General features: G+C 33.1%; 1 protein-coding gene across 1 annotated transcript; it reads left to right on the top strand.

The window, feature by feature from the left end:
* Window positions 1–5,099: 5,099 nt before the first annotated feature.
* Window positions 5,100–7,531, top strand: LOC7490677 (protein SHI RELATED SEQUENCE 5). Its single transcript, XM_024594914.2, has 2 exons — window positions 5,100–6,439; window positions 6,905–7,531. The coding sequence occupies exons 1-2, from the start codon at window positions 5,860–5,862 to the stop codon at window positions 7,279–7,281; spliced, it is 957 nt and encodes a 318-aa protein (XP_024450682.1). The 5' UTR covers window positions 5,100–5,859; the 3' UTR covers window positions 7,282–7,531.
* Window positions 7,532–13,815: the final 6,284 nt, after the last annotated feature.

Raw genomic sequence — 13,815 nt, forward strand, 5'->3', positions numbered from 1 at the left:
AAAGACTCGAATTTGGTAGCTCAAAATGCTGCATAATCTTTATCTTCTCGGCCATGTGAACCAAAACATCAGGGTCGTCGTAAGATACTACGACTAGTGAAAAGCACAAATTATAATAAATGTATGCGAGTCATTTCAAGTACTGCTGCCGTATATATCCTACCATAAAAGGAGGTTGCTTTTTTTATTTTTTAATCCGAAGATATCATGATAACAAGTCCAAAACCAATAGATTCCAATCGAGGATTCATGATGCGCACTTGAGGGTCTCCTCCACCTTAACCTAGCTCCGTATATAAGAAAGATCGAGTATCAATGCATAGCCAAGAGAGGAAGCGAAAGAAGAAGAGTCAACTGGAGAAAGAACGCACAAGGCTCGAGAGTGAAAGATGCAGACACAATTATTGAGACTCGCACACATCAATCACTTACATGCCAGAACCAATAAACATATTCTTACTTTCTACAGCCGCGAAGTGAGAAATGTAAAAAAGGAAAAAACAAGGGTTTTGCTTTAGCCGCGGGTTCCTGCTTTCACTAAATTTGAGAAGATGCATGGCTAGTGTTACACTCCAGCTATAAGCTAAGTAGCTGTGCTTAAACGGTTTACTTCTTTTTGCTAATCATAATTAAACAGTGAAGCTCTTCAATTCGGCTGTCATGCTTTATGCTTCATTATAATTTATTCTTTCCAATGATTATTTTGTTCTCTTAATTGATATGCAAGGATGAGTTGCTCGAGAAGCTGAGCAATCCCCATGCTCGTTGTCACGGAAGGAAATGCTAGATTCAACATGACGAAAGTTATGTGTGATCACAGCATGACTGATGCAAAGATCTAGCTAGTATTAGTTTGGCAGTGAGCACTTGTACCTAATTAGCAAGAGAAAATGACACTAGCTGAAGATTGTCACATCCTAGCTTCACGGGGTCATGTTCGATGATTCTGCATGGTCAAATGTAGGGCTGTTCAGTTCAGTTCTTGTTGGAATTTAAATCTCCTTTCAATTCACATCCGTCAAGATTTAGCCCATTCAAGAGGATTGTCACCACCAATGTCTTTGAAACACACAGAACTTGTTTCCAACATTCCACATTTTTTTACACTCACAGGACGCACGTCTATAAGGCATTTTTGTTCGGCATTAATTCTTCGGGCCTGTCCATGACTATAATATACGTTGTTTTTTTAAGTTTTTTTATTTAAAAATATATTAAAGTAATTTTTTAAAAATTATTTTAATATTAACATATCAAAACAATTAAAAATAAAAAAAATAATTTGATGTTCAATTTTTTTCCAAGATTTTGCAAAAACATCGCACAACCACGAAGACAAACGTTACCGTCCTGTCCTTGTATGACCTACCTCGAACTGCCACACTTCCACAATATTACAGCATTGTGATAGGGCTTGCAAAACCCGATAGATTGCACTCCATATAAAATCCAACCCTAAAATTTTAGAAACTTGTTGCTCTAGGTATACTTTCTAAAATTAAGCCTATCTTTTCAAATCACACCAATAAAAACTATTATGATATCAGACACATTGAATCTATAAAAGTTGATCACAAACACCTGTACGTGACCTAGCTATTTTATTAGAAAATATTCAACGACCAGCAAAGGAAACCGATTAATTATATTACTGCTAGGATATTGAATTATTTTCAACAGGGTTTACTTAGTTTCGAATTTTTTTCTCAAAAAGGAAGGCTATAATACAGTAAGCTGGCTATTTAAATAAACATGACATGGTGATTTCATTGCTAAAACACAGTCTACGAAATATGACAGGCTACTAATTAACGTTTAGCTGATGATCCCTAATCCCTAAAACGAAGATTTCCACCCATTTCTGATATGTCTTTTCTGAACCAATACCAGGAGCAGAGAATTCATCGTACCTTGGAGTGAATTATCATTTGGTAAATAGAAAGGGTTGATTCTAGGCTGCTGCCACAAGTCATATATGGACAAGGAGTCTTGAAATTAAGGGCTTCGTGTCGGCGATCGCTAAACAAATCATTAGATAACGTGCAATGGACAAAGGATTTTGAGCAAGTCAATTGTAAAGAAAATGGGCACTTGTTTCCTCGGGCCCCTAATTAGCAATACTAATTAACTTCAACTTTTCAACGATGTTCGGCACTTCATATGGTTTTTCAAATTCTCGTCCTCGCAAATATATTAACTAACTAACTAATTAATTAATTAACTAGACTTGCTTATTTAAATTCAAGAGAATATATATTAGGATGGTTTTTTTCTAAAATCTTGGTGTATGTCCGGGAGAGAAAAACTTGTTCTTGATATCTATAAACTACAGTGAAAATCTCCAGCGCTAGAAAAATATTGATGTATAAATTAGTATTCGTAGTTCAAAAAACTAATTAATTATTTTCTATGTTATAAAAATAATAATTAATAACTCGTATGATATTAATCATACTCAATTTAATATTTCTTATTTTAAAAAACCTTTTTTCATATCCAAAATACTCCATTTCACCTAATCTTCTCTTTTTTTACAAATTGTTTTCAAGAAAACAAATAAATAATAAGTAACATAAAAAATGAAAAAAGGACTGATATATAAACAAATTTAAATCCAGGGACTGGATATGTAGTTTCTAAAACTACAATGATTAGCCAATTACTTTCATTGAATCACAAGTACTAAATTATAATTAGCAGTAATAATCGGCACGTACTGTCAAAATTAGTGAGCGCCGTGAGGACTAATACGCGGGGGCGTTTTGTTTTTGCTGTAAACAGTGTTTTGTGATTTTTTAATTTTTTTGTTTGACATTAATTTATTTAGTTTTTTATTATTTTAATCTGTTATTTTTAAAAATAAAAAATATTATTTTTATTTATTTTTAAACAAAAAAAAACTTTAAAAAACAATTATTTTCATAATCTAAACACTACAGTAAGCAGCCGGAGTCCGGCCGTACCTGTGGTATTATTCTCACTGATATCCAATTATTAGAGACCTCTGACCTTCGGTTCACGTGATGGTTTGATAAAGAAATTATTATTCTTCTATTAGCAAGCTAGCTAGACTTGAAAGCCTAGAGTCATTTTCTTTCGAGAGGGATAATTTTGTGGTGACGAGTCCATGGAAGCGATCGGTGCATTGCATCCTCGACGATAATGGATAGAGATTTCGATTTTAATTAGATGGGAAGCTAAGGATGGTTCTCTAGGCACTAGAGTTCAATTATTATGAGACTTTATCATCAGCAACTTACACTCATTATGGTTTTTAAATTATGAAGTTTTCAAATCTTTTTTTTAGATCCTGGTGGATGATCATCGATCATTCATCCCCTTTGCTTTCCAAGTTTAATCCCGAGATTTTCACAGAGATTAATTAATGGTAAAAATAATCCCTTTCTCAAATCATGTAAATTGACTAATTTTGGCTCAACGTTCATCGTTCTCTCGGGAATCAATGCTAATTAGAAGTAATTAACATTTAGTTTTATTACAAAAACGATTTCAAGAAGGCTTCACCCTACATGTGTGTGTTAAGTTAAAGTTTGTGTTTAATTCAAAATGTTTTTTATTTTATTTTTAATACATGCATATAAAAATTATTTAAAAAATATTAATTTAATATTTTTTAAGTTAAATATATTCTTGAAACCCCTCAGTCACACTTTCAAACACAAAAATAAAATTGCCTAATTGATTTCTTTTTATATTCTAAAACGAGTATAGTGAAAAATGCATTAATTATACGAACAATAGGATATGGAAAAGAAGTTTCAACTACACGGAGGTAGTTTGTGTAGACTTTCGATAAATTAACTAGTAAGGAACATGAAGAAAATGTGACTTGCGAGTTTTTCATGCGTGGGTTTTTCATTCATCCAAGCAACCTAGTTTAGTGGAATTAAGAATCAATTAAAAAAAAAAAAAAAAAGAGGTTCTACTGAATTAAACATCAGACACTACTAAGCATTCTCTAACTCTAGGTGAACTTGTAGTAAAATTCTTTTAAATCGTGTTTATTTATTGCTCGTACCATATCACAGGGAATAAATACAAAAGATATATATATGAATATAGCATAATATAAAAAATAAATAAACATATTTAGTTGAAAAAATAAGTATGAGAACATGAAATGAATATGTTTATGTGATAATTTTAGAATATATTTTTGTATTTTTAAATATATGTTTGGTTGTGTGGTGAGAAATATTTTTCAATTAAATTATTTTTACAACAATTTTTTTTATATTAACACATCAAAATCATTGAAAACATCAAAAAATATTAATATAATATATATTTTTTCAAATAAAAAAATAAAAGTTACCTCTAGCCTTAAAACATTAATGTTTTAAGTATAAGAAAAAATATTCTCCATCCGTTTTTTTATTTGAAGAAATTAATTAAATATTGCTGAAAAATATATAAAAGAAACAACTGGACTCCACCATATTAGAAGGAGGTGGTGTTAATTATTATTTTCATATCTGTAAGAAATTGGGTGATTTTCAGGCACCCTTGCCTTGTCATATCTAAATCAAATGTGTTGACCTTTAATTAAATTGACATTAAAAACACAAGTATCCAGTTTACAAAACTGTTTTTGTTTCTCGAGTCAATGATAAAAATGATTACATGAAGAATTTCGAGTGTTTGAATACGAGGAATTGACAGGCAAGAAAATCGGGAAAAAAAAACATGGAGAAAAGTGAATGATTTTTTTTTAAAAAAAAACGCTATTGAATTTACGGTAAAATTCCTAGCTTAGCTAAATTAACAACAATTGTTACATTTATTGTAGGACTGACGTCTCTGACCGTTGATCTAAAATACGTGTCAGCACAGAATTGTCTCAAAGAGGTAATACGTACAAGATGTACAAAGGCGAAACAGTGGCATTCTATTTTTATTGGATTGCTTGGAGACCGAAAATTTGGAGTAAAATCAATCTTAATTACAGGATCGAAAGGGTCAGAAAAAGTACTGAGCGGGTTTTCCGGTGCAAAGGACGAATAAGCAAAAGCGGATGCTCTGCCACGTGGGTCCACTATTTCCCGCTAGATAAAAATTGAATGGCTGGGATTGAAACATCTTTGATTTTAGGTACATTGTAACTGGAAGACAACTGTAGAGAAGTGCCCGGAGAGAGATTTCCTTTTGTTCTTTTCTTTTGTCTTTCTTTTTATTTATCTACAAACACTCCAAGAAAAACACTAGGAGCTACTGCAAGGAAAGAACCAGAGAGTAATTGAGGAGAAGAGAGAGGGAAAAGTAGGTTTGTCTTGAATGAGGTGAGTGTAGCAGAGTGGGGAGAGCAGCCGCAGCAGGAGCAGTGCAGTTACCATGGCGGCGTTGCAGGGCTCTAATTCCGTGCCATTATTGCTTCATTAACATTGAAGGAGAATTAAAGAAAGCTGGCCTGGCGTGGCTGGCTGGATAGTTGTCTGGCTGGTGGTTGGTTCTAGGATTCGAGCCACAAGTCAAGAATAGTATAGAGTACCCATCCCCTCTTTTCCTCTCTATGTATTATATATACAGTTAACAAATTCTTGAAAGTTTTACCTCTTCTTTAATCTCCAACAAAAAAAAAGCTGCAAAAAACTTAGTCTCAGAGAGTCGTCAGAATCATCAAGAAGTAATATCAGATATATAACCAACCAACAGACAAACTCTCAGTTAATTGAAGTTTCTCTTAAAAACCCCACCAAAATTCAAGTCTGAAAAAACCCAAAAAGCAAAGCCAGAGCGATCTTGCAGAGTTTTCAGAGTCACCACTTTCCTGATATTGAGTTATTCTGATATGGATTTTTTGTCTAAATTGAGGTTTGTATCAGCTTTTGGGTGCAAGAAATGGCAGGGTGGTTCTATCTAGGTGAGAGAGAAGGGCCATCAAGCAAACAAGATCAAGAGAAAGAAGTCAATAATAGTAGTTTGTTTTTGTACAGATCATCAAACGAGGAGATCTACAACAACAACAAGGGGTTTGAGTTATGGCCGCAGTATTATCCCCAGCAGCAAAACATGAACAGCTTCTCGTTTGGAGTGGGTCCTAGTCGAAGAAATTTCTCTGATGATCACTCTCCAAGATCAGGTTTTACAGTGATGAGACAAGGAGGAGGCTTAGGGGGAGGAATGAACTGTCAAGACTGCGGGAACCAAGCTAAAAAAGACTGTCCCCATTCGAGATGTAGAACTTGTTGTAAGAGTCGAGGGTTTCAGTGCCAAACACACGTTAAGAGCACTTGGGTCCCTGCTGCTAAAAGGAGAGAAAGGCAGCAACAACTAGCTGCTTTGCAACAACAAAATCAAGAACAGCAACAGCAACAGCAACAGCAACAACAGTTTCGAGGAGAGAATCCAAAAAGGCAGAGAGAGAATCAAGGTGGTGCTTCCTCTCTTGCTTGCACTCGTTTAGCCACTACCACGTCAGGTAAAGTTGTGCTACTACTACTTGTAGGAGCTCTCAATACAAAGAAAGACCAACGAAAATCACTACTCCTACAAATCTATATATGATGGTGGGCTTCTTTTTGTCCTCAAATCTTTTAATGGGTTGTGAAAAGAATTTTCAAGAAATTGATCACAGTTTAAGAAAGTTAGATAGAGATCTAGAGATCTTGAAGGAACAATTCTTCTAAGACTACTTTCAGATCCTGCTACTCAACAAGTCAAGTATCCTTCGCGTGTGTAAGCAAGTCCACCTCCATAGTCAGCCGCCCACCACATGCTTTTCCTTCTCTTTTCTCTTTTCTTTTCCATACCTTCACTGTTTGTTAGTAAAACTGACGATAAAAAAAAGTTCACATAAAATTCTTTGCTTTATGTTTCTTAGTTTTACTCAAAATATCCTTTGCTTTCAATCACACTAATTCTCTTCAACTCTGAGATCAATTAGGGCTTGAAATGACAGCATTTCCACCAGAAGTGAATTCACAAGCCGTATTTCGTTGCGTTAAAGTAAGCGCCCTGGACGATGCAGAAGATCAGTTAGCATATCAAACGGCAGTTAACATTGGAGGCCATGTTTTCAGAGGAATTCTCTACGATCAAGGTCCTGACGGGCGTTACACCAGTACAGGTGGTGAGAGCTCATCCAGTGGAGCACAACAACTTGGTCTTATAACAGCAGCAACAACTAGCACCACAGCAACTACAACAAACACTGGTAATCCAGCTGCTGGCAATACTTTGTTTGATCCGTCTTCTCTATATCCAGCTCCTCTCAATGCTTTTATTGCTGGTACGCAATTCTTCCCACCCCCAAGGTCCTAGCTGCATTCTACACTAAACCTATCCATTTGTCAAAGAACTCCATAAATTGGTGGTCTTGTAGTTTTTTTTTTTTTTTTTGAAAAATGCATGATGCCCTCGAAACTGAAGTAGAGAGAGCATAGGAATTTTAGAGATTAGAAATGGGACATTGCCAGAAAGGAGAATTTGGATGTTTTTTTTTTGGATTTTGCTTCGAATTTCAATTCAGATTTCATGATATGCATGGATTTATTTAATTTAATCTTATCCATGATGAATGCCTTGTTATTTCTTGTTTTTTTTTTTTTACGTTTTCTATGTGGATTCGTGCAATGTACGTTTTTTCGCCTTTACTGGCGCTATAAAGCTTTTTGCTTCTCAAAAAAAAAATGTACTTTTTCTATATATAATTTTGCTGATCTCTCTCGTTGTTCATTGATTTCTTCATGGCTGAAATATATATTGAATTGATCGCTTTCTGGTTGGTGCTGAACTCGATGCTGCTTTTTTCCCGTTTATTGGCTTGCTTGCCGGATTTCAATGGGAAGAAATAGGTTTCGTGTTCTGCTAAGCAAAGAATTTTTTTGTTTCCTGGTAATAGTTTAGCAAGGAATTTAAAAACCCTTTTTATATATATTTAATAAAATCCTCAAAGATAAAACAAAATACACATGGGGGGCTTTGGAAGCCTTTACATGCTTACTTACACATGTAAAGGGAGGGTTAATTTTTACAGGCGTTTAGATCAACTACTTGTCTGCACAACAGCAATATTTAGCCAGTTGAATAGACGTGCATGGACGTGACCTAGATGGTAGAGTAGAAAACGTTGATTGTGATGATCAGAAATTTTTAATGCTCTTGCATGTGATATGTGTTCTGCCTAGGCTATAAACAATGACATGGGTTAAGGTACGTGTATATTAAAATAGGGATTGAAGATGCTTCCATAGATTGCTAGATTTGGTATATGGGAAAGAAATAGAAAAGTTTAGAAATTTCCCTCGTTTTGTAAGATCTGACCAATGGCATGTGCTCTCTCATTTTCTATCTATATCAAGATTTACTGCTCTAGATAGCACTTTGTTCTATAATTATCTGTTCGTCTTTGATTTCAGAAGTATATGATTATTTGTTGTCCCTGCTTTCTGGTTATTTAATTTCTTAAATGCTTATGTGTATACATGAAATATAGGATGATGAATCATCCGATCTCCCTATATCATATCTGAGAATTTTGATAAATATTTCGGTGGTTCTAGTTTGTCGAAGGAGGACAAAATGCTTGCAATATTATTATTTTTGTGGTAATTAAATATAGGTATTGATGATTGCCTGATAATATATAATGCACGACATTTGAAATTAGTATTTACCATTCGAATTTCGTGCCTTGATGAATCCAGGTAAGTTTCTCTTGTTGCTACCTGGAGGGCTTACCTCAAATACTGGGAAGGGTGGGGGCCGGTTTGGATAGGAATTTAGAATGAAGACATTTGAATGCCTATATTGTTCAAGACATCTTGTCTTTTTAGAGAGATAAAATCTTGATCTGAAAGATAGAAAATTATTTAAAAATTTCTATACATGCATGTTTCTTTTATATATATATATATAAAATAATCTATACATGAAGTTTTTTCTGATTTAATTGCCTAGAGCAGATAGCTGTGGAACCCATGCTCGTGCACAAAAAGAATAGACGTATAATTAATTAGATATTACGATAAGCTTAAGCAGACACAATTGCATGGTGTTGGAAAACAATTACACAAGCTTAGTTTTTCTAGTGTTTAAGAATAGTACATTACAATTCACCCATTAAAATCAGCATTTGAGCATGAACACGTTAGCCGTTCGATCCAAGTCACCTGGCTGAATGAAGTCTCGCAATGAGTGCCTAGCTAGCTATAGCGACTGAGTAAGTTACTATCATATATTTTGATCACAATGTTTGTCGGTTGTAGATTTTAATAGGGAATTGGATAGCAATGTTGAGGAATTAATCAAAGCATGAAGAAAATGGACATGAAATCCAGCTAATAACACTTGAAATCAAACGTGAGACTACGGCAATTGCATGTGTTATGGCTTGCATTATTTGACTTCTCTCTTCATCTCGAGAGTATTAATTGTTTCATATGGCCCCCCATTAGTGTCCAGTTTACAACCAATATTTGTCATTTCTCTATGGAAATTAAAACATAGTTCGATGCTTGCCAGATGGATGTGGAATGGCAAATGTGATTCGATTACTTTGATGCATCCATGTGTTTCATGAAATAAATTCAGGATCAAAGTTACAGCGCTCGCGTATGCACATGCATGCATGCATGCATGTATGTATGTATGTTTATAGTGTGCATGCTTGGAATGGTTTGAAAGGTGTAATTAACAAGAGTGAGAGTTGGGATTTCTACATAAGATATAGACATGAGGTCTTATTTCCTTAGAATTTGCGTATATATTTCTACTAAAATCCTAATGATAAGGAAGTTAGTTCCTCGATCCATGCCATCGATCCAAGAGTTAATGTAGTAAATAAAAATGTGAAGATCTCACAATATATATACACGTAGATAATTAAGTAACATATATGCGTGAATGTGTACATATGTTCATTCACATGCTTTTAGAAAATTTAGTCCCAAACTCAACCTTGATCATATTAAAAAGAATATTCAATATGGTTTTTTGACCAATTAAATAACCTTCGAAAAATTTTGTATTTTAGCATTGACCCTTTTTCAACTTTTATGATCTTACTAAAGAAAGTTTTGTGATTCCTTGTTTCCATTGTCGGTTAGTTTTGGTCACTTGCCGAACATTGGTTGGTTTAGATATCAAGTCAATTTGAAATTTTTACACCGGGAAGTAACATGGACGGTAGAAAGTAAAAGGAGAAACTAAAGGTTATCTCCTTCCTGTATTTCACTAACTTCTTTCTTCAAGGTAAGGTGTGTTTAAACTTTATTTCTGAAAAATTTTAAGTTTTTTTTGTTATAAAATAGTTTTTTTTCTGCCTTTTTGAATCATTTTGATGCAATGATTTAAAAATAAATTCTAAAAAATAAAAAAAATTATTATTTTAATACATCTCTGAAAAACACTTTGAAAATCAATTTCTATGGCTCTCTTAAACAGGTACTAATATTAATTTCTTACTCAATTTATTATTTAATCTGTTTGATAATAATAGATTGTACCAAATTGATTTTAATGGTATTTTATTGATTTTCTGAATAAATTTTACTATAATTGAATAAACACCAAAAATTATAATAGAAGAATTGCATAAAAAATCAATAACCAGTTATTTCTAAAATGAATAAATACAACCATCAAAGCATTTGCAAAATTATGCACATAGTAATTATAATTAAGGTTAGAAAATATGATAGATTAAAAGACCTTTTGAAATATATTTTGGGTAAATTATAACAATAAGTATTAAACTAGTAAATTACGTAAAAAATATTTTAATGTCATTAATTTTTGGGTTTTAGTGAATCAATTAAGTGTAAAATAAAGCGTAAATTACAAAAAGTCTCCCATATATATAAATGAAATGTATGGATATATATTTATATTTTAACATGTAAGGATTGAAATGAAAGACTAAATAAATATTGTATGAACTTATAAGGATGGATTTTAAATATACATACCAAATGTCCTTCAAACTATAGAAAATATTTAAAACCAAATCGAAAACTATCTTTAAAAGTTCACAAATGTGTACCAAACTCACATCCTATTTTACCATATGTCAAAAAAATAAAATAACCATAAATAATAATACAAACCATTCCTACGTGGCATGATGGGACATTTCGTCCATATCCCATGCAGTATTTAAACATATTCGATATATTATTATAGATAAAAGTAGTTGAAACAAACATATTTTAGTAATGTTCTTACTTCTGCTAGATAATCGATATTTTAAAAGATAAAATCAGTATTTTTGAAAGAAAAAAAATGTGAAAAAAGGCAATATATAGTTTTCTTTCTTTCTTTTATATATATATATATGGAACTGTAGAAAATAAGAGGCGATAATTATTGGAGGCCTGTCTTGTCCTCGTCAATATGAAATTGACTCGCTGGCAACCGAAAGGTAGACGCATCTACAGGATATAGATACCTAATTCATGAATGAGGAGACCTTTCTGTGTATATTGCTCCCACGAGATAATCAAAGGCAGAGGATCTTGTTCCTAGGTCTCCCCCACCTTTTCTTTTCAAGTATTTTGAGCGGTTTATTTTTGTATTTTTAAATTATTTTTTATTTTAAATTAATTTTTTTTCAATGTTTTTATATTATTTTGATCTGTTAAAAATAATTTTTTAAAAATAAAAAAATATTATTTTAATATATTTCTAGTAAAAAAATACTTTAAAAAATAACTCCTACCATAATTACAAACACTTTCATGTAACTTCTTATTTCTTCCTCTTTTGCAAAGTAATTGACGGTAAAACAACAGTAATTTCTTTCCTTTCCTTTGCATAGATTTGCCTTGAATTTAAAGATAAAAATCGCTTAAATGCATCTGTGCTTTCTTTGGTAGACAATGCGGTATAATTATTAATACCTTTAATAATTAATGATCAAAATCAAGGAAGCTATATATGGCAGCATCAATAATTTAATCTTTTATTAGACGCTATCATCATTAAAATTTGTACAAGGAAAAAGAATAGGCTCCTGTATTGTCTTGTCTTGGAAGGGTACTAATGCGAAAAAGTTGTTAAGATTTCTGTATAACAGAATTTGTACAAGGAAAAAGAATCAGCTAGCCAGTATGTCGATTAATGGTGCTGCCAGATCTAAATATCATTCAATCTCGTTTGCATTTGAAATCACCACCATTTCTGCCAAAAAATGGTGGCGGCGATGTCAAATAAAACCTGGCCCGAACCCTGCTCCGGGTTGATATAGGTCACTGATTGATGCATTGGCTTGGGTTTGGTTTTGGTTTTGTTTTCTGCAACGTAACTGTGATAATTTCTCAAACTACAGGCTATCTCATGCACACCGATAATATACGACCGAGCACCCTTATGTACTCGAGCTTAATTCTGACTCCTCACCAAAATAAACCTAAAATATGTGTGTTACGTAACCGTATATATACCAGACACCAATACGCACTTCTTCAGCTTTTACTTATTCTTTAGCTTTGGAAAAAACATTTATAATACACAAGTCAGTAGAATTATTTTGTAATGCGTATGAACATTATTAATTTTGTATAATACAGCAACAAATGGCTGTATATGTATTTGTAGTGGGGATCTTAAACCCCAATATATAAGATGTTGCCCTTCGGATTTGCATGAGAAGATATACTCAACATGATGCGTAAAGCTTAGCTAGATGCTACCATCAATCCCATATGTAGACCCTCCAGGGATGGCCCTGCAAATCAAATTTTTACCTGCAGGCCCTCTTGAAAAGGCTGGTTCTTCACCGCGAAGCTATAGGATTTTATTCTCTTTAGGTAGTGTAGGATATGGGTCAGGCGCATGCATATCTGCTCTGTTTATTTCTTCTTGGCTTTGTTTAGTTGAGCTAAAAAATTGTGGTCCCTTTATCAGTTCTTTGCTATTATAGCCAGCAGACACATCCATGGTCGTATTCGTGTGCGAAAATCTCTGTTAAAAAATATGATCTTGTCAGTTTTACTCGATCAGCAAACTGACTTCTGCAGAAAGTATAGCATGCTCATAGTAGTATACTTGGTTCTGGAAACATCACCATGCAGCTAGCTAGTGTCGTGTCTAAGAAGTGCTGTACTCAAAATAAATTAAGAGATCAAGTTAAGAGAAACCTTAAAATTGATTGATTGCTAGCTAATTGCCTTTATTCTATCAATTAAATCATGCTAGATGGTGCAACAGTTAGTATAATTCGTCAATAATATTCTACATAGCCTAGCTAGGAAGTAAATTAACCAGACCATCTTGCGAATTTGACATGGTTTTGAAACGTGGAAACCTCAGTTGCTTGTTATGAATAACTGTGAGTGGAGGAAATGATATATAAAACAGGAATAGGTAGGCTTCATGCACAAGAAATGCCTATTAATTGCCACTATTTGGAGCTCTTTTTTGCCCTTTTCTTTATTTTGGACGAGCAGCGCTTAGAATTAGAATGTTGAAATGTCCCCATTGGGATCTTGCTGGCTATTCTCTGGTCAAATTTAGTTTTGTTTTTGGACTTTCATGAGTTTCCAGAGATGACAATGAAGACTCGTAGAGGCGAAAGATATACCTTCTGTCTGATCCACCTTTATTTTGAGATCTCTTAATTTTCATATATATTTCTATTTAGATGTAGAGAAATCTCAATCCTTCCTATTTATTTTTATATAAAAAAAGAAATTTATTGAATGTCTACATGATTTATTTCCATTAAACAAAATATATAAACTATAAAAAAATTAAAATATTATATATGTAGTATACAGAGTTAATTAAGGGTTCTGTTTGTTTTTGCATTTTAAAAGTGTTTTTGAAAAAAATTAAATTTTATTTTATTTTTTTATT

This window comes from Populus trichocarpa, chromosome 2 (genome assembly GCF_000002775.5).
Source record: "Populus trichocarpa isolate Nisqually-1 chromosome 2, P.trichocarpa_v4.1, whole genome shotgun sequence".
Classification (NCBI taxonomy): Eukaryota; Viridiplantae; Streptophyta; class Magnoliopsida; order Malpighiales; family Salicaceae; genus Populus; species Populus trichocarpa.